Source organism: Lampris incognitus, chromosome 5 (genome assembly GCF_029633865.1).
Source record: "Lampris incognitus isolate fLamInc1 chromosome 5, fLamInc1.hap2, whole genome shotgun sequence".
In the NCBI taxonomy this organism is placed as follows: domain Eukaryota; kingdom Metazoa; phylum Chordata; class Actinopteri; order Lampriformes; family Lampridae; genus Lampris; species Lampris incognitus.
The window spans coordinates 4,596,840-4,617,943 of record NC_079215.1 but is presented as its reverse complement, the minus strand read 5'-3'; the positions used below and the strand labels follow the sequence as shown (position 1 = coordinate 4,617,943).

At 46.4% G+C, this 21,104-nt stretch overlaps 1 protein-coding gene across 1 annotated transcript in view; it reads right to left on the bottom strand.

Moving 5' to 3' along the window:
• Positions 1-3,301: 3,301 nt before the first annotated feature.
• LOC130112357 (metal transporter CNNM1) overlaps positions 3,302-21,104 on the bottom strand; it is a 26,829-nt gene continuing 9,026 nt past the window's right edge. The window contains exons 2-8 of the mRNA XM_056279687.1: positions 11,398-11,541; positions 11,083-11,223; positions 8,009-8,178; positions 6,177-6,267; positions 4,927-5,072; positions 4,500-4,746; positions 3,302-3,468 (exon numbers count right to left, since the gene is read on the bottom strand). Of these exons, the coding sequence (XP_056135662.1) occupies positions 3,302-3,468; positions 4,500-4,746; positions 4,927-5,072; positions 6,177-6,267; positions 8,009-8,178; positions 11,083-11,223; positions 11,398-11,541 (1,106 nt within the window). The remainder of the gene's footprint in view (positions 3,469-4,499; positions 4,747-4,926; positions 5,073-6,176; positions 6,268-8,008; positions 8,179-11,082; positions 11,224-11,397; positions 11,542-21,104) is intronic.

The following is a 21,104-nucleotide window of genomic DNA, read 5'->3' as shown; positions in this document are numbered from 1 at the left end:
GTTTTGTGTTCATTAACTATGTTCTGTAAGATGGAGCGGAGATTGACAGGTGGATTGGTGCAGCATCAGCAGTAATGTGGACGTTGTACCGGACCGTTGTGGTGAAGAGGGAGCTGAGCTGGAAGGCAAAGCTCTCAGTTCAGGTCTTCCATCCCAACCCTCACCTATGGTCATGAGCTTTGGTAGAGACCGAAAGAGTGAGATCGTGGATACAAGCGGCTGAAATGAGTTTCCTCCGTAGGGTGTCTGGGCTCAGCCTTACAGATAGGGTGAGGAGCTCGGACATCCAGAGGAGCTCGGAGTAGAGCCGCTGCTCCTTCACCTTGAAAGGAGCCAGTTGAGGTGGTTCAGCATCTGATCAGGATGCCTCCTGGGCTCCTTCCTTTGGAGGTTTTCCGGGCACAGCCAACTGGGAGGAGACCCGGGGTAGACCCAGAACTCGCTGGAGGGACTACATGTCCAATCTGGCCTGGGAACGCCTTGGGATCCCCAGGAGGAGCTGGAGGGGGTTGCTGGGAGAGGGACGTCTGGAGTGCCCTACTTAGCTTGCTGTCACCGCGACCCGACCCCGGAGAAGCAGCTGAAGATGAATGAATGAAAAAAAAAAAGTATGTTCTTGCCCTGTGATGGCCTGGCGGCCTGTCCAAGGTGTCTCCCCCGCCTGCGCCCAATGACTGCTGGGATAGGCTCCAGCATCCCTGCGAGCCCAGACTCAGATAAAGCGGCTTGGGTAATGGATGGATGGATGTTCTCAGTTAGTCTAAAGATATTCAAGAATGACTCATCTTTTTCATCCTATTTGGTTTGTTGAATTCCTCCTTATTGGTGCAATTGTTTTTTTCTTTCTGACTCATAATGCTACTCCCTTCAGCCGGAGCCCATCCCATCCTGTGTCCCAGTCACAGAATACAGCATTTACAACCACTCATTTAGCAAAACGCTCTCATCCAAAGCGCCTTACAGAGTCAGCAACTCGTCCATAAATTTGAATGTTACCAAATGGCATCGTAGATTACTAAATAGTAATGATGTCATATACTACGTTTACGTGATGTTAGAAAAAGCGGATTTATTGTGTTAGTGCGACTAAAACTGGACTTTTAAAATACATGTAAACGTGTTAGTCCCACTGAAGTGGTACTACATCTAGTTTCTGGAAGTGGGACTAACACACCTAGATGATGCGGTTGGGGGTGGATTTACTCTGGCATGTGTACGCTTCAATCAGCCCCGAACTGGCCTAGGCGTTGTATGCCTGATCTGTAGTTCCCGCGGCGGTCTTTCACCCGGAAGTGGAACAGCGTGGCATCAACAGTACCAACATAGCGAGTGCTGGAGCGAGAACCGCGCATTTCTGGACAGACGAGGAGACAAACTTGATGTTGTGTCAACTGAAGGAGGTGAACACCCTAAAGTACATGGATGGAAGGAGACGCGGAATGGAGAACTATTTAAGGGAGTGTCAGAAAAGTTGGATGAAGCGGGATTTAAAAGAAACCCTGAGCAAATCCGCGTTCAGTGGAAGCACCTCAAACAGGTCTACTGCTACAGGCCTGCTAACTTGTTTGTCGCTTGTTTGGTATGTGACGCAATAGGTCAGCCGGAAGACGGTCCAATAGCAGCCAGCTGAAAGGGGGCATATCGCCCCCTACCGTACCGGGGTCGGACATACTTCCGTCAATACATCGATTCACCCCCGGTTCTTGTATACTTGGACAACGACAGTAGTCCAGTTACACGGCCTAATTGAGCTCTGTAACCGGAGCTCGACTTAACGGTGCATATAAACGCAGTCATAGCAGTACTGTATGAGGTAGTAGCAGAAGTACATTTGCCACAAAATAATGACATGATAGCCAAGGGTGTCTGTCCGGCGGAGTTTGTGCCTTTGAGCACCAAGAGGCGGTTAATTGGGGAATGAAAATACAAAGTAGACTTACAGTGACGTAAGTCAGAAAACGGGCAAATTCTGCCATCAAGTGCAACAGCAGTGTGTCTCATCACAGACTCGAAGCTTTGGGCGATAATATATCAGGAATCAGGAACACTTTATTTGTCATTTCATCTAATGGACTACGTACCCAAAGAAATTCCAATTCCCCCGGGCCACAGCAGTGCAACACAAAAGACAAAAACACAAAAACACCACCACCGAAAACACACAAAAACAGAGAGAACAAAGCAAAAAAACAAACAAACAAGCAAAAAACAGCCAGCAACCCAGTCCACCCAGTGCAGCGCAGTTCAAAAACTCCACCGCCCAGAGAACGAACGCCAGCCAGGATGACTGTCGGAACTGTCGGTCTGCATGGGCTAGCAGTTAGCTTAGCCTGCCCTGCTTCCCCATCCCGTCAGACCGCCCTCGGTGTCCCCTCTTCGGGCGCAGCTCCAGGTAGGGCCGTGGTGCCCGGGCCCATCGGATACAGCAGACCAGGCTCCCCCAGCTGATCCAACGCCAGCTCTCCAGCCAGAAACCTTCGACACACCTCCCCCGCACTCCACATAACGACACAGACACAGACAAAAACACCGCACAGTCGACGCTAGGCGAGGCTGCCTCCAGACTGCCTCAGTGTTCCCTCTCAGGCAGGGCTGTGGGCTAGCAGTTAGCTTAGCCTGCCCCGCTTCTGCGTCCCGTCAGACCGCCGTCGATGTCCCCTCTTCAGGTGCAGCTCCAGGCAGGGCCGTGGTCCCTGGGCCCATCGGATACAGCAGACCAGGCTCCCCCAGCTGATCCAACGCCAGCTCTCCAGCCAGAAACCTTCGACACACCTCCCCCGCACTTCACATAACGACACAAACACAGACACAGACAAAACACCACACAGTCGACGCTAGGCAAGGCTGCCTCCAGACTGCCTCGGTGTTCCCTCTCAGGCAGGGCTGTGGGCTAGCAGTTAGCTTAGCCTGCCATGCTTCTGCATCCCGTCAGACCGCCCTCGGTGTCTCCTCCTCGGGCCCACAGGACGCCGCAGATCAAGCTCTCTCAGTCGATCCAGCGCCAGCTGTCCCAGCCAAGCGAAATCGACGATCAAAATAAAAACTTCACAAGATGACACAAACGTAGACGTAGATGTGGACAAAGACCCTCATAGACCCTGCATAGACCCTGCATAGACCCTGCATAATCGGTACTGGGTGAGGCCGCGGCACACGCGAGTCCGCGCCGCCATCTTCCCACACCATATGTTTTCAGTTGTGTGTGTCTGATTGACGGACATACTGTAACAGTTATGGCAGGAAGTCCTTTGTTAACCAACGGTCGATGTGCCGTCTGGTGAAACTACGTGGTGTGGGGAAACTAGCAGCGTTCATACTGCATGGCTGAAGTACACGCCGTGTGGTGCGCAGCGGAGGGAGTACCAGGGGTGGAGTCGCTCTCGGAGCGGTCCTCTCTGATGTACGGGATCTCATCCATCCTCAGAAACACTGAGTCACTGGGACTCTTCTGGCCGTCCGACTTACTGCCTGCAGGTCACACACACACACACACACACACACACACACACACACACACACACACACACACACACACACACACACACGTTCTTTAAAGTTGGACCGAAATTGAAACACTAATATTTTCTAGCATCACTGGCGAACTCATTGTGCACACTGCCCCGTGAAAAACAAATGTAAGTTTAAAAAGTAAAATTCAATTTTTCAGTTTCTCTCTGTTTTTAAAGAGCGCCCCTCGTTCAGCTTTTCTCAGCCTATCGGTTGTGTTTTTTTTTTCGATACTCGTGATGTCATCAGACACACTTTTTTACGTACAGCCCATCAGGTCGATCACCAGACTATGAAACCTCGCCCACCCTCAACAACAACCCTTCTTTGTACCTCTTTTTGGGGGGTGGGTTCCCCCTTTTTCTCCCCAACTGTACTTGGCCAATTTACCCCACTCCTCCGAGCCGTCCCGGTCTCTGCTCCACCCCCTCTGCTGATCCGGGGAGGGCTGCAGACTACCACATGCCTCCTCCCATACATGTGGAGTCACCAGCCGCTTCTTGTCACCTGACAGTGAGGAGTTTCACCAGGGGGACGTAGTGCGTGGGAGGATCACGCTATTCCCCCCAGTTTCCCCTCCCCCCTGAACAGGCGCCCCGACCGACCAGAGGGGGCAGTAGTGCAGCAACCAGGACACATACCCACATCCGGCTTCCCTCCTGCAGACACAGCCAGTTGTGTCTGTAGGGACGCCCGACCAAGCCGGAGGTAACACGGGGATTCGAACCGGCGATAGACCAGCATGCTACCCGGACACCCTGACCTTGTTTATACTGCTGAATGTACTCATGAATATTAATGAGAGTGAGACCACGCCCCCTCAGTTCTAGCCATGTACCAGAAAAGATCATTGCTGAATGTTTTGTTGTGCCTTCTTTGAGGTTTGTAGACATGAGAAGTTAAATCTGATAACTCATTTGGGTCTGATCTGAAGGAAAACCGGTACGCCTGGCTTAGACGTGGATGGCGTAACTAGCGCGGGGCAAACTTACGGACGATGCGGTTCTTCTCATTGAGCACTGACGTACTGTGTGGGATGCTGGGATGCTGTCCTCGGGTCTGGGCCGAGCCGGGCCGGGCCGGTTCCCTGGGGGGCATGAGGGTGGCGGTGTACCCCGGGGCGGGGGGCTCAGGGGTCGGTGTGTGGCCCTCGGCTGTGCGGGTGTCTGCGTCGGGTGTCTGGGGAGAGCTGTCCATCCGAGTGGCTGTCAGGGCATTCTGGTAGTGGCTCCGTGTGATCTGGCAAACGGTAAAGAAAGCAAGAATCATGGAAATTTGTACTCGCTGAGCACCGGAGGGTTGCCAGAGACTGCACCGTTTTTAAGAAACCCGCTCCTCGTAGGCAGTCGGGTGAACTACCATCCATCCATCCATCCATCCATAAACACAGACTCACACATACACACACACAAGTCCTACCTTGATTATCTGTAGGTCTGTGAGCTGTCTAACGGAGTAGTCGGGCAGATAGAGCCCCATTCCTCCATTGAGCTGCCCCATGCTGCCCCCATACAACATGGAGTCAGAGCGGTCCAGACCACTGCTGCGAGAGGGCGATCTGTGGACTGAAGCAGAAACGAGGCTTCGTTCATGGATGTCGAACCCCTTCCCCAGCACATACACCCATATACACTGGGTGTGAAACGGGATTTGATTTGTTTGGTTTATTCAGGTTCCGCGTTAAGTACAGCTGAAACGGCAGCTATTCTCCCTGAGGGCCACACAAAACACAATGGCATATACACAACAGGACAAAATCAGAAAAGACAACACTACAAGACAGACAAAAACACAAGACCAAGCTCCGTTCAAGAAAACAAATAAAACGTCCAGAAAAAAAATCAAGTATATTTCATTACATTCTTCTTATTGTACATTTACCCATGGAAAGTACGTTCATAAAACCTACAGGACAGCTTTTCTGACCTGTAGGACTTTTCAGATAGTTTTGTATCTAATATAATTTAATCTAATCTAATCTAATATAATATAATATAATATAATATAATGTATTGCATCTCTATAATGCATCCCCTTGGCTAAATTGAAGAAAAAAAAAACTTAATCCAATCATTTTCAGTTCTATTCTCCGTCATTAATTAAAGAACAGCAAAATATTCACACAGATTCAGTCCAACACACATGCACTGACTAAATAAAAGATAAAATACAACCAGTAGCGTACAAACCATATAATACAACCAATAAAGTACAAACCAGTAAAGTACAACCGATAAAATACAACCGGTAAAATACACCTGGTAAACTACAATCGATAAAATACAACTGGTAAAGTACAACCGATAAAATACACCCGGTAAAGTACTACCAGTAAAATACAACCGATAAAATACATTAGGTAAAGTACAACCAATAAAATACAACCGGTGAAATACAACCGGTGAAATACAAACGGTAAAGTACAACCAGTAAAATAAAACTCTCTACAACCCACTAAGAACACAGACTGTCAGCAGGAGCTCCACTATACATCTGAGCAGTGTTGTGTTACATCTGTTTTCCTCCCTTTCCTGATACGTTCTCGGTCACAGTTTTATAAATTATTATTTGTCTGTTACATACAGTCATCTGTAGGTGTGTGTGTGTGTGTGTGTGTGTGTGTGTGTGTGTGTGTGTGTGTGTGTGTGAATGGGGATACATGTGTATACCTGTTGGCGTAATGGCTGGCACCCCATAGTAGGCAAAAGCTCCATTCTCAAACCTCAAGGCCTCTTTACCAAACTCCACTTCCACGCGGCCCTGGCGGGACGACAACGGAAATGTTCCATTAACCTTTAAAGCAAAGCATGACTCAAATCTACCATCTGCTCAACACAGCAGTGGGTACGAGTTTCACCGCTTAACTGCAACCGAAACTTAAGACTTTGAAGCTCAATCGTGAATCATTAAAAGCACAATTGACAGGGAAGGCGACAGTAGCAAGGAAACCATTCACAGCATTTCCCATCAGACCTTTCATGGACTTGGACTTGGCGCCATATGCATGTATCACAATGAAGGCATGACCTAAAACTGAAGCTTACGGGTCGTTACAAATAAATAATAACAAGACAAATAACGAAACCACACCAACCGTTGGGTGGAGTGGCAGCCTGTTATTCCCATGAAGATGGTGGGGCTGTGGCTTAATTTAGCTTCGTGGGGAGTCGGTGACCTATTGGGTTGATAAAGACTGATAACCTTCATCACTAACTGATGAAGACTCAGACGGGTCCGTCCCACTATGTACTGATAAATGTGTAGCTTTTGCTCCTCTGCCCTTGTAAAAACTGTACCCATGTGCCTACACATTCTTCACCATGACAGTCTGTTTTATGCTGATGTGCAAATCCCTTCTATGGATGTAATTTAAATATCACCTGTGCTGGCCTGGGCCCTGTGCTGGCCTGGGCCCTGTGCTGGCCTGTGCCCTGTGCTGGCCTGGGCCCTGTGATGGCCTGGGCCCTGTGCTGGCCTGGGCCCTGTGATGGCCTGGGCCCTGTGCTGGCCTGGGCCCTGTGCTGGCCTGTGCCCTGTGATGGCCTGGGCCCTGTGCTGGCCTGGGCCCTGTGCTGGCCTGGGCCCTGTGCTGGCCTGTGCCCTGTGATGGCCTGGGCCCTGTGCTGGCCTGTGCCCTGTGCTGGCCTGTGCCCTGTGATGGCCTGGGCCCTGTGATGGCCTGTGCCCTGTGATGGCCTGGGCCCTGTGATGGCCTGGGCCCTGTGCTGGCCTGGGCCCTGTGCTGGCCTGGGCCCTGTGATGGCCTGTGCCCTGTGATGGCCTGTGCCCTGTGCTGGCCTGGGCCCTGTGCTGGCCTGGGCCCTGTGATGGCCTGGGCCCTGTGATGGCCTGTGCCCTGTGATGGCCTGGGCCCTGTGCTGGCCTGGGCCCTGTGCTGGCCTGGGCCCTGTGCTGGCCTGGGCCCTGTGATGGCCTGGGCTCTGTGCTGGCCTGGGCCCTGTGATGGCCTGGCAGCCTGTCCAGGGTGTCTCCCCGCCTGCCACCCAGTGACTCCTGGGATAGGCTCCAGCATCCCACGACCCCAGTGCTTGGATAATGGATGGATGGAAATAGATACCATACGTACTAACATCCTTTGATGAAGATATATCACACAGCACCAACCCAAAGGGGACGGAAAGTGGGGTTGGCAGTTTTACTTTGTTTTTGTCAATTTGTTTAACAGGTGGGATGGCATCCCTGCCGCATCCCCCCTAAAATCGACCCCAAGATACATCCATGAGGTATCACCAACAACTTTAGCAATTCATCGCCTCGTTTCTGAACATAACTTTAACTGCCCTTTAAAGTTTCTTGTACTACTACACCCTAAACAAAGTCTGGCAGGGTGAGTGGTAGTCATTATTCTACTCTTCGCTGCCGTGACCAGACCTTATTTAACAAGGGCCAGAGTTTGAATGGGGTTCTGCTGGTAGGTGGTTTGGCGACTTGTGAAGAAAATGTCTCTGGCCCGTTCTACAAAAAAGTTCAGGCCGCGTACCTGGAGGACCAGGATGAAGAAGTCCACCGGTTTGTTGCGCTGGAACAGGAAATGTTGCAGTGCCCGTTTGCTCTTCTCGTCAAACTTGAGCTCCTGGACCACACTGGGGTGCTTGATCAGCCGCAGCAAGATTTTCTCAGATAGGTAGGCCGGCTTAAAGGGCTCCACCTCTGATGGAGAAGGAGAGAGAGAGCGCGCAAGAGAGAGAGAGGAAGAACCAAAAAGAGGGAGATAGAAGGTGGAGACTGGTAAGGATGGATGGAGGAGTATATTGGTCATCTATAAGCACTGGGCTGATCTTGGGACCAGGTGATGTTAGCACAGCAGGATAAGCACAGCTACAGACAATAAAAATTAATGATCTGTTTGATTTAGGTGTAACAACGAACAAGCATTTGCTATGTTTCCAGTCAAATGTATCGCAAATTTTGAGCGAAATTCTGAAAAAGTCGATAAATATAATACGTGTTTCCATCAACTGGGTAAAAAACCTGTGCACAGGGCGTGACAAGACGGCTTCATCAAAACACCAACCGTAATGGTTGCTTAGCAACAACAGCTGACAACAACCAGTAAACAGTAAACTTGGGGGAGAGAATGGATAATATTCAACATGTACCTGTATTGGCTATTGGGGGAGACGTCATCACAGGTTTGTCAGAAAATTACAATGTTATTTTCTGTACAGACGCGTCGTTTCACTGTTCGCCATAACTGTTCCCAGATGGCAAAACCGCTGTGGCCCGGACCCGTCCCACACCCGACACTCTCATCCCGCCCACATACCACGTGGAATGATGGCACTTGGGCGGTCCGCTCCTGTTTGCCAGAAGTAGGCCAGAACCAAGCCAAAGCAATGCCACATGTGCCACATTTTTGCCAAAGGTGGCCCATATGTGTTTTGTGATATTTGGGCCACATTCACCATTTACCACACGGGCCACTTCCGGGTCACATCTAGATCACATGTTGCCCAGAGCACCACGTCTTTGCCAAAAAAGGCCCACATTTGATTTGGCATATCGTTAGCCTCATAGGATAAATGCCCAAGTCATTTTTTGGCCAAATTGAGATTTCTGCCTACATGTGTTCTCCTCAAGCTGCTGCATCACCCTGGATTAGTGCCTATGTCCTAAGCCAATCAGAACACTTTTTACGTTCAAAAATGACCATCTGCCTAAGTCACTCGTGTGACTTGAGCATTTTTACGTTGAAAAAAAGAAAGAAAAAAGTTGCATACAAGAAAGGCTCCTGGTGCTCGGCTTTCTCTCTTTCCTTATCTGGTAAGATAATTAATATTTCTTTGATTTACTGTAGGCCTGGTGTAAATGTACTCAGTGGATATGAAAATGCGTTTTTTCTTATTATCCGAAAATCGTAAAAAATGACTTAGGCATTTATCCTATGAGGCTAACGATACTTGGGCCATATTTGCTATTATACACGTGGGCCAATCAGGCTCACATCCATTTTGTCAGGGCCAGAAGAAGGCCATCAGTGCCTGAAAGTGGCCCTCACCCGGATGCTATCTGGGTTTATGGTCGAGCACAGTCCATGAAGTGACTATGCTCTATAGCAGTGTTTCTCAACCGGGGGTCAGCGGACCCCTAGTGGTCCGTGGTGTAATTGCAAGGGGTCCGTGAAAATAAAATATCTTTAAAAAAAAGATCCTATGACATTTATAGAAATAGGATTATTTTACTCAAATGTGACTGAGACCTTTATCTACCTAAACTATAAAGGGTAACAGGACTTTTCTCTAATTACATCTGTTTCAAAAGTATAATTTATTGTATTTTAATGAGATCTCGCTCCCGTTTGCATTGTTAAAAGTTACTGAATACATATTCTGTTTTGTTACATATATCTGAAAGTTACTGCATAAGAATTCTGTTTTGTTAACTATATCTAAGTTACAACTGAAAGCTCTTATTTTTGCCCCAAAGAGTGAATAAATGCTATAATGCAATTTAAAATGCAGTTTCTACTGTTTCTATCAAATTGCAACCCCCCCCCCCAAGATCAGGTGGAGGGGTCCTCAGGGTAGATCAAAAATACGCAGGGGGTCCAGGACCCCAAAAAGGTTGAGAACCACTGCCCTATAGTACCTTTTTTTTTTCAAACAATCCATTTTGATCGTCCTTCATCGCATGTTCTCTTCATTGCAACTTCAACTTTCCACCTCAAGCAAATATTTTTGTGATAGCCTTTTTTTTCAAAATTCTGTTGTTTCGGTTCACGTTTCTTTTTATGTGCAACTTCAAATTTCTCATGTTGACTGACAACAGTCAGTTACCCAAAGCTAGCTAGCTAGCTAGCTCCCTGCCACGCCTTAATCGAACAGACGCATCGCTATATTTTTTTATCTGCAGCTGTGTTTGTCATGCTATGCTAACGCCGCTTGGTCCCAAGATCAGCCCGGCACTTACTAATACGACGTTTACACGACAACGGTCTTGCTAAAAACGGAGAAGTTTTTCCTTTGCGTTTTAAAAAAAAGTGCCGCGTTCAGACGACATCGTTTTGAATACGATCCGCATGCACACGGATCCGCAAAAAAACGGCTGAAAACGCTGTAGTGTGCACGCCAGGCCAGTAGGAGGCGGTGAAACTTTGTCGTAGAGAGCCCTTCCGGTGGACCCCAGCAACACCACGCGCCTGCGCACAAACGCTTTCTTCTAGCGCGGTGAGCAAAGATGGCGAGTGTACGCTCGAAAACACACAATTTGGGTGCCCTCCGTGGACGTATAGGTGGATTGAGAATCTGGCGCATGTAAATGACGCGTCTCCGCTGGTCACAGTAATGGTGCAGCAGATCTCCACTCTGCTGGAGGAGCGTTCATAAACTTAGCAGAGAGAACAGCGCGACACACAGCTCGCTGATCCGCCGTCGTTAACGTCGTCGTCTTTCGCGCGGCTATTCGACTGGAAACGTAATACGCATGTGCGAAGTGGAGCCGTGACGTCACCGTTTTCACAGGACGCGGTTTTGCAAGTTTACGCGGCGACGCCGGAGTTGCGTCTTCGGGAGATGTCGCTCTGGAACCCGGGTTCAGCAGTCTGGGCGCCGGTACCTGTAGACAGGAAGCGGTGTGTGGCCAGCAGCAGCTGAGGGGAAATCTTCACTTTCATCTCGTTCTCGGAGAGTTTGAAGATGGAGAAGTCCTGCAGCTTCCTCTCGTGGTGGGAGACGCGACGCTTGGTGCGGTTATCAGCTGAGGACGCACGCCGATAGACCCGAGAGGAGTCAGACAAGCAGTTATGCACACAGACGGGTGGAAACACAGGCAGACAGACAGACAGGTTAGACAGGTGCGACACAGTCATGTCATGCAGATGAATATATCCTAATATAAAATATATTCAGGCGTGTGTGTGTGTGTACATACTATACAGGTCGGTTTCATCCAGGATCTCTGATTTGATGATCTCCTCTATGACGTCCTCCAGGGTAACGATCCCCATGACTTCGTAGAACGGGTCGCCTTCCCCTTCATTGTTCACCCGCTGCACGATGGCCAGGTGGGACTTCCCTGTATAGAACGTTTAAGACTGTTGGTCTAACTTCCGAGTGGCAATCTCGAAGATTCCACTGTCTGTTAGATTACTACCAATACTACTACTACTTTCGGCTGCTTCCCGTTAGGGGGCGCCACAGTGGATCAGCCTCTGCATCTTCCTCTGTCACACCAGCCACCTGCATGTCCTCCCTCACCACATCCATAAACCTCCTCTTTGGCCTTCCTCTCCTCCTCTTCCCTGGCAGCTCCATATTCAGCATCCTTCTCCCAATATACCCAGCATCTCTCCTCCACACATGTCCAAACCATCTCAATCTTGTCTCTCTTGCTTTGTCTCCAAACCGTCCAACCTGAGCTGTCCCTCTAATATACTCGTTCCTAATCCTGTCCTTCTCCATCACTCCCAATGAAAATCTTATCATCTTCAACTCTGCCACCTCCAGCTCCACCTCCTGTCTTTTCATCAGTGCCACCATCTCAAAACCATATAACATAGCTGGTCTCACTACCATCTTGTAAACCCTCCCTTTAACTCTTGCTGGTACCCTTCTGTCACAAATCACTCCTGACACTCTTCTCCACCCACTCCACCCTGCCTGCACTCTCTCCTTCACCTCTCTCTTGCACTCCCCATTACTTTGGACAGTTGATCCAAGTATTTAAACTCATCCATCTTCATCACCTCTACTCCTTGCATCCCCACCATTCCACTGTCCTCCCTCTCATTCGAGCATATGTATCCCATCTTGCTCCTACTGACTTTCATTCATGTGATAGATAGATCATTCCAGGCCATCATTAGGCTGAAAAAGCAAAGGAACTCTATCAGATGGATAGTAAACACTTCAGGAGTGGCCAAATCAACATTTTGGTACATTCTTAAAAAGAAAGCATGCACTGGCAAGCTCAGCAACACCAAAAGGCTTGGAAGACCATGGAACACATCTGCAGTGGATGATCGCAGAATTCTTTCCCTAGTGAAGACAAACACATTCACAACATCTAGTGAAGTCAAAAACACTCTTGAGAGGAAGGGGTATCATTGTACAAGTCTACAATCAAGAGACGCCTGCATGAAAATAAATACAGAGGGTTTATGACAAGGTGAAAACCACTGGTGTCACTTAAGAACAGGAGGGCCAGATTAGACTGTGTTTAAAAACATCTAAAAACCTGACCAGTTCTGGAACAAGGTTCTTTGGACCGATGAAGCAACGATTAACTTGTACCAGAAGGATGGGAAGAGGGAAAGTGTGGGGAACAAAAGGAACAGCTCATGATTCTCAGCATACCACATCATCTGTCAGACATGGTGGAGGTAGTGTTATGAAATGGGCATGTATGGTTGCCAGGGGAACTTGGTCAGTGGTGTTTGTTGATGATGTGACTACTGACAGAAGTAGCAGGGTGGATTGTGATGTTTATAAGGATATACCATTTGCTCAGATTTAGCCAAATGTCACAACACTGAGAGGACGGCGCTTCACACTGCAGATGGATGATGACACACAACAAGCAGAGAAAGGAACCCAAGAGTCTCTCAAGGCAGAAAAGTGGAATATTCAGCGGTGACCAAGTCAGTCACCTGACCTCAGCCCAATTGAGCATTCTTTTCACTTGCTGAAGATCAAACTAACGGCCAAAAACCCCCACAAACAACCAGCAACTGAAGGCAGCTGCCGTTAAGTCTTGGCAGAGCATGTCAAAGGAGGAAACTCAGAATTTGGAGATGTCGATGGGTTCCAGACTTGAGACAGTCACTGACTGCAAAGGATTTTCCTCCAAACATTAAATATAATTGTTATAATCAAAGTTATGTTTGTTTGTCCAATTACTTTTGAGCCTCTGAAAATGGGGTGACCCTGTATATCTATGGCTGTAATTCCTGAACAGTTAATGCCATACTTTTATCCAACCCCTTAAATGAAAGCTAAAAGTGTACCCTTCAATCACATCTCAGATACTTCATGTTAAATCCACTGTGGTGGTGTACAGGGGCAAAATTAAAAATACTGTGTAACTGTCCAAATACTTATGGACCTAACTCTAGTTGTGATAGACAGATAGATAGATAGATAGATAGATAGATAGATAGATAGATAGATAGATAGATAGATAGATAGTTTTAACATATTTGTGATAGATAGACAGATAGATAGATAGTTTTAACATAGTTGTGATAGATAGTAGATAGTTTTAACATAGTTATGGTAGATAGATAGTTTTAACATAGTTGTGATAGATAGATAGATAGATAGATAGATAGATAGATAGATAGATAGATAGATAGATAGATAGATAGATAGATAGACCGTTGTGATTGATAGATAGATAGATATTTGTGATAAATAGATAGATACCAGATAGATAGATAGATGGATAGTTGTGATAAATAAATAGATACTACTACTACTACTTTCGGCTGCTCCCGTTAGGGGTCGCCACAGCGGATCATCCGTTTCCATCTCTTCCTGTCTTCTGCGTCTTCCTCTGTCACACCAGCCACCTGCATGTCCTCCCTCACCACATCCATAAACCTCCTCTTTGGCCTTCCTCTTCTCCTCTTCCCTGGCAGCTCCATATTCAGCATCCTTCTCCCAATATACTCGGCATCTCTCCTCCACCCATGTCCAAGCCATCTCAATCTTGCCTCTCTTGGTTTGTCTCCAAACCGTCCAACCTGAGCTGTCCCTCTAATATACTGGTTCCTAATCCTGTCCTTCTTCATCACTCCCAGTGAAAATCTTAGCATTTTCATCTCTGCCACCTCCAGCTCCACCTCCTGTCTTTTCATCAGTGCCACTGTCTCCAAACCATACAACATAGCTGGTCTCACTACCATCTTGTAAACCTTCCCTTTAACTCTTGCTGGTACCCTTCTGTCACACATCACTCCTGACACTCTTCTCCACCCACTCCACCCTGCCTGCCCTCTCTTCTTCACCTCTCTCCTGCACTCCCCGTTACTTTGGACAGTTGACCCCAAGTATTTAAACTCAAATGCCTTTGTCACCTCCATTCCTTGCATCCTCACCATTCCACTGTCCTCTCTCTCATTCACGCATATGTATTCCATCTTGCTCCTACTGACTTTCATTCCTCTTCTCTCCAGTGCATACCTCCACCTCTCCAGGCTCTCCTCAACCTGCACCCTACTCTCGCTACAGATCACAATGTCATCCACGAACATCATCGTCCATGGAGACTCCTGCCTGATCTTGTCCGTCAACCTGTCCATCACCATTGCAAACAAGAAAGGGCTAAGAGCTGATCCTTGATGTGATCCCACCTCCACCTTGAACCCATCTGTCATTCCAACCGCACACCTCACCATTTGATAAATAAATAGATAGATAGTTGTGATAAATAGATAGATGTGATAGATAGATAGATAGATAGATAGATAGATAGATAGATAGATAGATAGATAGATAGATAGATGTGATAAATATAGATAGATAGATGTGATAAATAGATAGATGTGATAAATATATGTGATAGATAGATAGTTGTGATAGATAGATAGATAGATAGATAGTTGTGATAAATAGATAGATAGTTGTGATAAATAGATAGATAGTTGTGATAGATAGATAGTTTTAAGACGATATTTACAGAGTAAAGGAGTGTAGGATTGGAGGGGCGGATATCTCAGATCACAATCCAGTATATTTAGAAATGAATTTGAATTGTAGAAAGTGAAATACGGTTTGGAGGTTTAATGTGGGTCTACTGAATAGTGAGCAGAGTAAGATTATGTTAAAGACGGATATTCGGACATATCTAGAAGAAAACAGCAATGGGGAAGTAGAGCCAACAATATTTTGAGATGCCATGAAGGCGGTCGTCAGGGGAAAGTTAAGAGCGCATTCAGCACTGATCAATAAGGCAAGATCAATTATATCCAGAAAGAATACGGACAGGTTAAGAGAAGTGGAGAGGGAATACCAGGCTGCGGGAAACCCCGTGGTGTTGGAGCAAATCAAATCGGCTAAGTCAGACATTAATAAAGAACTGTTAGATGAAGTTGAGAAAAAAAGCTTGTTTCTCAAACAAAGATATTATGAAACAGGCCCGCGCGCAACTAAACTGTTGGCAAAACGTATTCGCCAACAGCAAGCAGTTGGCCATATACATAAGATCAGAGACCCCCATTCAAACGAGTTAACGAATATACCAGAAAGAATAGAGGACATATTTTTGGGATATTATAAAGAGCTATATTCACAACCCACACCTGCACCCGAGGCGGAAATTAATACCTTTTTGAATTCATTAGATTTACCCTCAATTGGACGGCTTCAAAATGACAAATTAACAGCTGACATCAAGATGGAAGAGGTGATAGATGCAATAAATTCTTTGAAAAACAATAGAAGCCCGGGCAGCGATGGATACCCTGCAGAATGGTACAAAGTGCTTAGGGAAGAGCTGGCACCGTTACTTCTGAGATCCTTCAATTGGACACTTCACAATAATAAGATACCACCATCATGGTCAGAGGCAATAATCACAGTCATTCCAAAACCGGGAAAGGATAAAGAATATTGTGGGAACTACACACCTATTTCATGATTAAATGTAGATTATAAAATATATACGACAATTATCTCCAAAAGGTTAAACTCATTCATAGGTGATTTGATAGATGAAGATCAAACAGGATTCATGATAGAAAGACAAACGCATGATAATATCAGAAGGACATTGCATATTGTTGATCAAGCGAGTAAGAGAAAACAAGCTGCACTATTAGTAAGTTTAGATGCAGAAAAAGCATTCGATCGGGTGTCTTGGAATTTATTGTATGCAGTATTGGAACGACTAGGGTTCAGCAATAAGTCAATACAGTGTATTAAAACATTATATCAACAACCTAATGCTCGGATTAAAATAAACAGGAGTTTAACGGACAAGTTCAGTTTGCAGAGGTCGACGAGACAAGGATGCTGTTTGTCTCCAACACTGTTCGCGTTATTCATTGAGCCTTTAGCGGAGGCCATTCGCCAAAATTAAGGAATTAATGGAGTGACAGTGAATGGCAGGTGGGGCTATTTGCTGATGATGTCATAGCCTATCTTGAGCAACCACATACATCACTCCCTCAACTAATGAAGCTACTAGAGCTATATGGTCATTTATCTGGATATAAAATTAACCTCTCAAAACACAGGTGCTAGTTCTCAATTATACTCCAACCACAGAATTCAAGGGAAAATTTGACTTTAATTGGAATCTAAACAAAATCAAATATTTGGGAATTTACATTACCAAGGAATTGTCTAAATTACATAAAGCAAATTACGGCAAGATCAACGATATTGATAGATGGTCCACTCTGCCACTTGACTTCAGCTCAAGAATTGAGACAGAATGAATATTCTACCAAGGCTTCTTTACCTATTCCAATCGTTGCCTGTAGAGGTGACTCAAGCCCAATTTGATAGGTGGGATAGGACAATATCTAGATTTATTTGGGCAGGGAAGAAGCCCAGAGTAAGGTATGAAACTCTCCAACTCTCAAAGGAAAAGGGAGGTATGGGTTTACCAAATCTAAAAGAATATTTCAAAGCTGCCCAGCTGAGATATGCTGTTGACTGGTGTAGGCAAGATTACATGGCCAAGTGGAAAGTCATGGAAAGGGAATATGGTGGGTACCCTATCCAGAATATTTTAGGGGATAAAGAAGTATACAAGAAAACAAAACCCCACATGGATTCAGTCACATTATTTACACTGGAGTTATGGTTTAAATTGATTAAAATCAACAAATTACAAGATGAGATACAGTTATTGAGATGGGTAGCATATGATAGAGACTTTACTCCAGCGAGGCATGACACAGTTTTTAAACTGTGGGTTAACCGGGGAATCACAGCATGGTGCACTCTAGAGGAAAAAGGGGAGATGGAGAGTTTTCAGGGTATGAAAGACAAGTTTGATTTGGAGAATCATGACTTCTTTAGATATTTACAATTAAGGGATTATTACAACAAATGTATCAGGGGAGGACCCTCCATGGAGGTGAACAGTGTGATTCAAATTATAATCAACGCATATAAAGGGAGAAAATCTAGGACTATATCTGTATTATATCAAGCTCTCACAACTAGTAAACACTCAACTACATATATAAAAGAAAAATGGGAATTAGAATTTGGCACAGAAATTACAGAGGAGGACTGGCAGAATATGTGGAAAGTTCATCAATCCTCCACTAGTTCGCGGATGTGGAGGGAATTCTGGAAAAATCTGATACGTTTTTTTATTACACCAAAAATCCAAAATAGATACTCCAGCACCAAACTGTCATGCTGGAGGAAATGTGGAACAGAGGATGTAGACCACTCGCATATATTTTGGAAATGTAATAAGCTAGCGATGTTTTGGGACATGGTTCATAATGCAATACAAAAGGTACTTGGATATGACTTCCCTAAGAGCTATATGACCCTCTATTTCTGTCATTTTAAAAACGACGATATAGGGCCAAGTGATAGATGTTTGGTTAAGATACTGCTGATTGCGGCTAAGAAGGCAATCACAAGAAAATGGTGCCAGGTGGACGCCCCCACACAAGGACAATGGATGGAAATAGTGGAGGACATTCATACAATGGAAAAACTGACTCATCGATTGAGACTTACAGTACCTCGAGTGGAAGACCAGTGGAGGAAATGGACATGGTTTAAGGAGCAAACACGCGACAACATAATTCATGACAACACTTAAGACTGGAAAGTTAGACCCACAGGAAGCTCTTGTAGTTCATTTTTTGTTTGTTTGTTTTGAGTTGCCCTGTTGGAGCTTGTGTGCAAGTAAATGTAGATAATTCAATGTTTACTTCTGAATACGGATGCCATGTTGGTATTGACCTAAAAACTTCAATAAAAACTAAAGTGATAAAAAACAAAGATAGACAGTTTTAACATAGTTGTGATAGACAAGTTTTAACATAGTTGTGATAGACAGTTTTAACATAGTTGTGATAGATAGATGGCTAGATAGTAACGAACAGGACATTCGTTTACATTAGAGAGCTCAAAGTTATCGCTGTAACCCGACTGGGTTTGAAAGGAATGAAGTAGGCTTGCCTGGTGGTTTGGTGGTACAAGGCTTGGATGTGGCTTTTGTTTTTGTTTTGTGTTTTGGTGAGTCGAAATATGTGCGATGGACATTTTGTTGCTTTACTTCAAAGCAACAGTCAGTTGAAGTTCAGATAGCATAACCTTTACCCCCCCCCCACCCCCACCCCCCCAGAGGGAAATGCACTGCGCTGTAGAAGAAGCGGGCTCAAAAAAAGTGCAAATAGGCGGTCAGTTAAACGGCGCAACAACACGGGGGGTTGTTAGGTAAGCTTCAGGTCGTGTGTATGTGGGGAAGAGACACTTCTCTGTCTGGATATTGAACAGACGGCAACGGCACGGGACGTCGTGGTGGCATTTTAGGAACGACGCCCAAGCTTTTCACCATTACAGAGGGCATGCGTTTACAAAAAACATATTGTCAGATTTGTTTTGATAAACAAATATAACTCACAAATATAACTTGGCCTGGGTGACTCCGTCAATCAATCAGTCAGTCAGTCAATCAACCAAACAACCAATCAGTCAGTCAATCAATCAACAATCAGTCAGTCAATCAATCAATCAAAACCTAATTGATAGAGCACATTTCAGACAGGAAAATGAAATGCGATGCGCTTTATGTGACTGTAGTGATAAAAAGAGAACAGATAGATAAATGAATAGATAAACAGTCCCTGCCCAGATAGCAAAACTGCTGTGGCCCGGACCCGTCCCACACCCGACGCTTTGGTCCGGCCCACATAACATGTGGAATGATGGCACTTGGGCGGTCCGCTCCTGTTTGCCAGATCTGGACCAGAACCAAGCCATAGCAATGCTGCATGTGCCACATTTTTGCCAAAGGTGGCCCATATTTGTTGTGTGGTATTTGGGCCATATTCACCATTTACCACACGGGCCACTTCAGGGTCACATCCAGATCACATGTTGCCCAGAGCACCGCATCTTTGCCAAAAAAAGGCCCACGTTTGATTTGGCATATTTGGGCCATATTTGCTATTATACATGTGGGCCACTTCAGGCTCACATCCATTTAGTCAGGGCCAGAAGAAGACCAGCAGTGCCGCATCACTGCTTGAAGTGGCCCACATCCGGGTGCTATGTGGGTGTCCCACACCGGGCCACCATGATGCTGCCTGTATTTGTGGAAGTATAAATGGGTGGTGGGGGGATGTGGAGTTGTTCATTAAAAACTAAATAGGGAATGATCAATAATTCATGTGGCACTGCTTGCTGCAGCACCCCCCTCCCCTCCCGTTCAGAATGAGACATTGAAGAGGGCAGAAACCAGAGGTGGTATTTCCAAAACAGAGTATGTTTACAGAAAACAGGACATGGACATCAGGTACTATGTCTTTGAATGAGTCTGGAAGGACAAAAAGCACGTGTGTGTGTGTGTGCGCACGCGCTAATATTGATGAGGAAATACACCACCGCCTCAGTTGTGCCAGTGGGGTTTTCTCAAGACTGAGGAAAAGGGTCTTTGAAAACCGCGACCTCCAGGCCAAGGATGAAAATTCTGGTCTACAAAGCGGTAGTGTTGCCCACCCTACTGTATGGGTCAGAATCCTGGACCACATACAGCAGGCACCTGAAGGCACTAGAGACACATCATCAGAGGTGCCTCCGAAAAATCCTCAAGATCACCTGGGAAGATAGACGCACCAACACCAGCGTCCTGGAGGAGGCTAACAGTCTCGCTATCACTGCCACCATCGCCCAACACCAGCTCAGATGGACCGGCCATGTCATCCGTATGCCTGACTCTCGCCTTCCAAAACAAGTCTTATACTCCCAGCTCCTCACAGGACAACGTGCCCCGGGAGGTCAAAAGAAAAGGTGTAAGGATAACATCCAAACGAACATCAAAAAATGCCACATAGACCCTAAGACCTGGGAGGACACAGCAACCAACAGGGCGACCTGGAGGACACTCGTCCGGGAAGGAGCTGGACTTTATAATAATGATCTCCACCGTGCTGCAGAAGACAAGCGCGGACTCAGAAAGGAGGGAGTTTCCCCCGAAAAGGCCCAAACCGATCCCACGACTACCACCGCCCACTCCTGCCCACACTGCACCAAAATATGTGGCTCCAGGATCGGCCTCTTCGCCCACCTGAAGACCCACAAGGACCAAGAAGGAGGACAGTCATACTCGACCCCGAGTGACCGCCGATGATGAAGTGTGTGTGTGTGTGTGAGCAGTATGGGTGGGGTCGTAACATTTTCTTAAATATCGGGACCCTTGGGGATCGATGGCTGGGGGGGTGTTCTGAATGACACCCTATCATATATATAATGCCCTATCTCACACACACACACACACCCTGGAAGTGCTAAGTGGGTCAGTCTTACACACAGAACAGGCAGATAATTGGCGTAGACACTCATATTTTAGATGTGCTACAGTCTCTGCTTGCTTAAATAGCAACGCTCCGCCTTCCCAACTCTGTCGACTCCTCCACTTTATCCTCCACCTCACCCTCC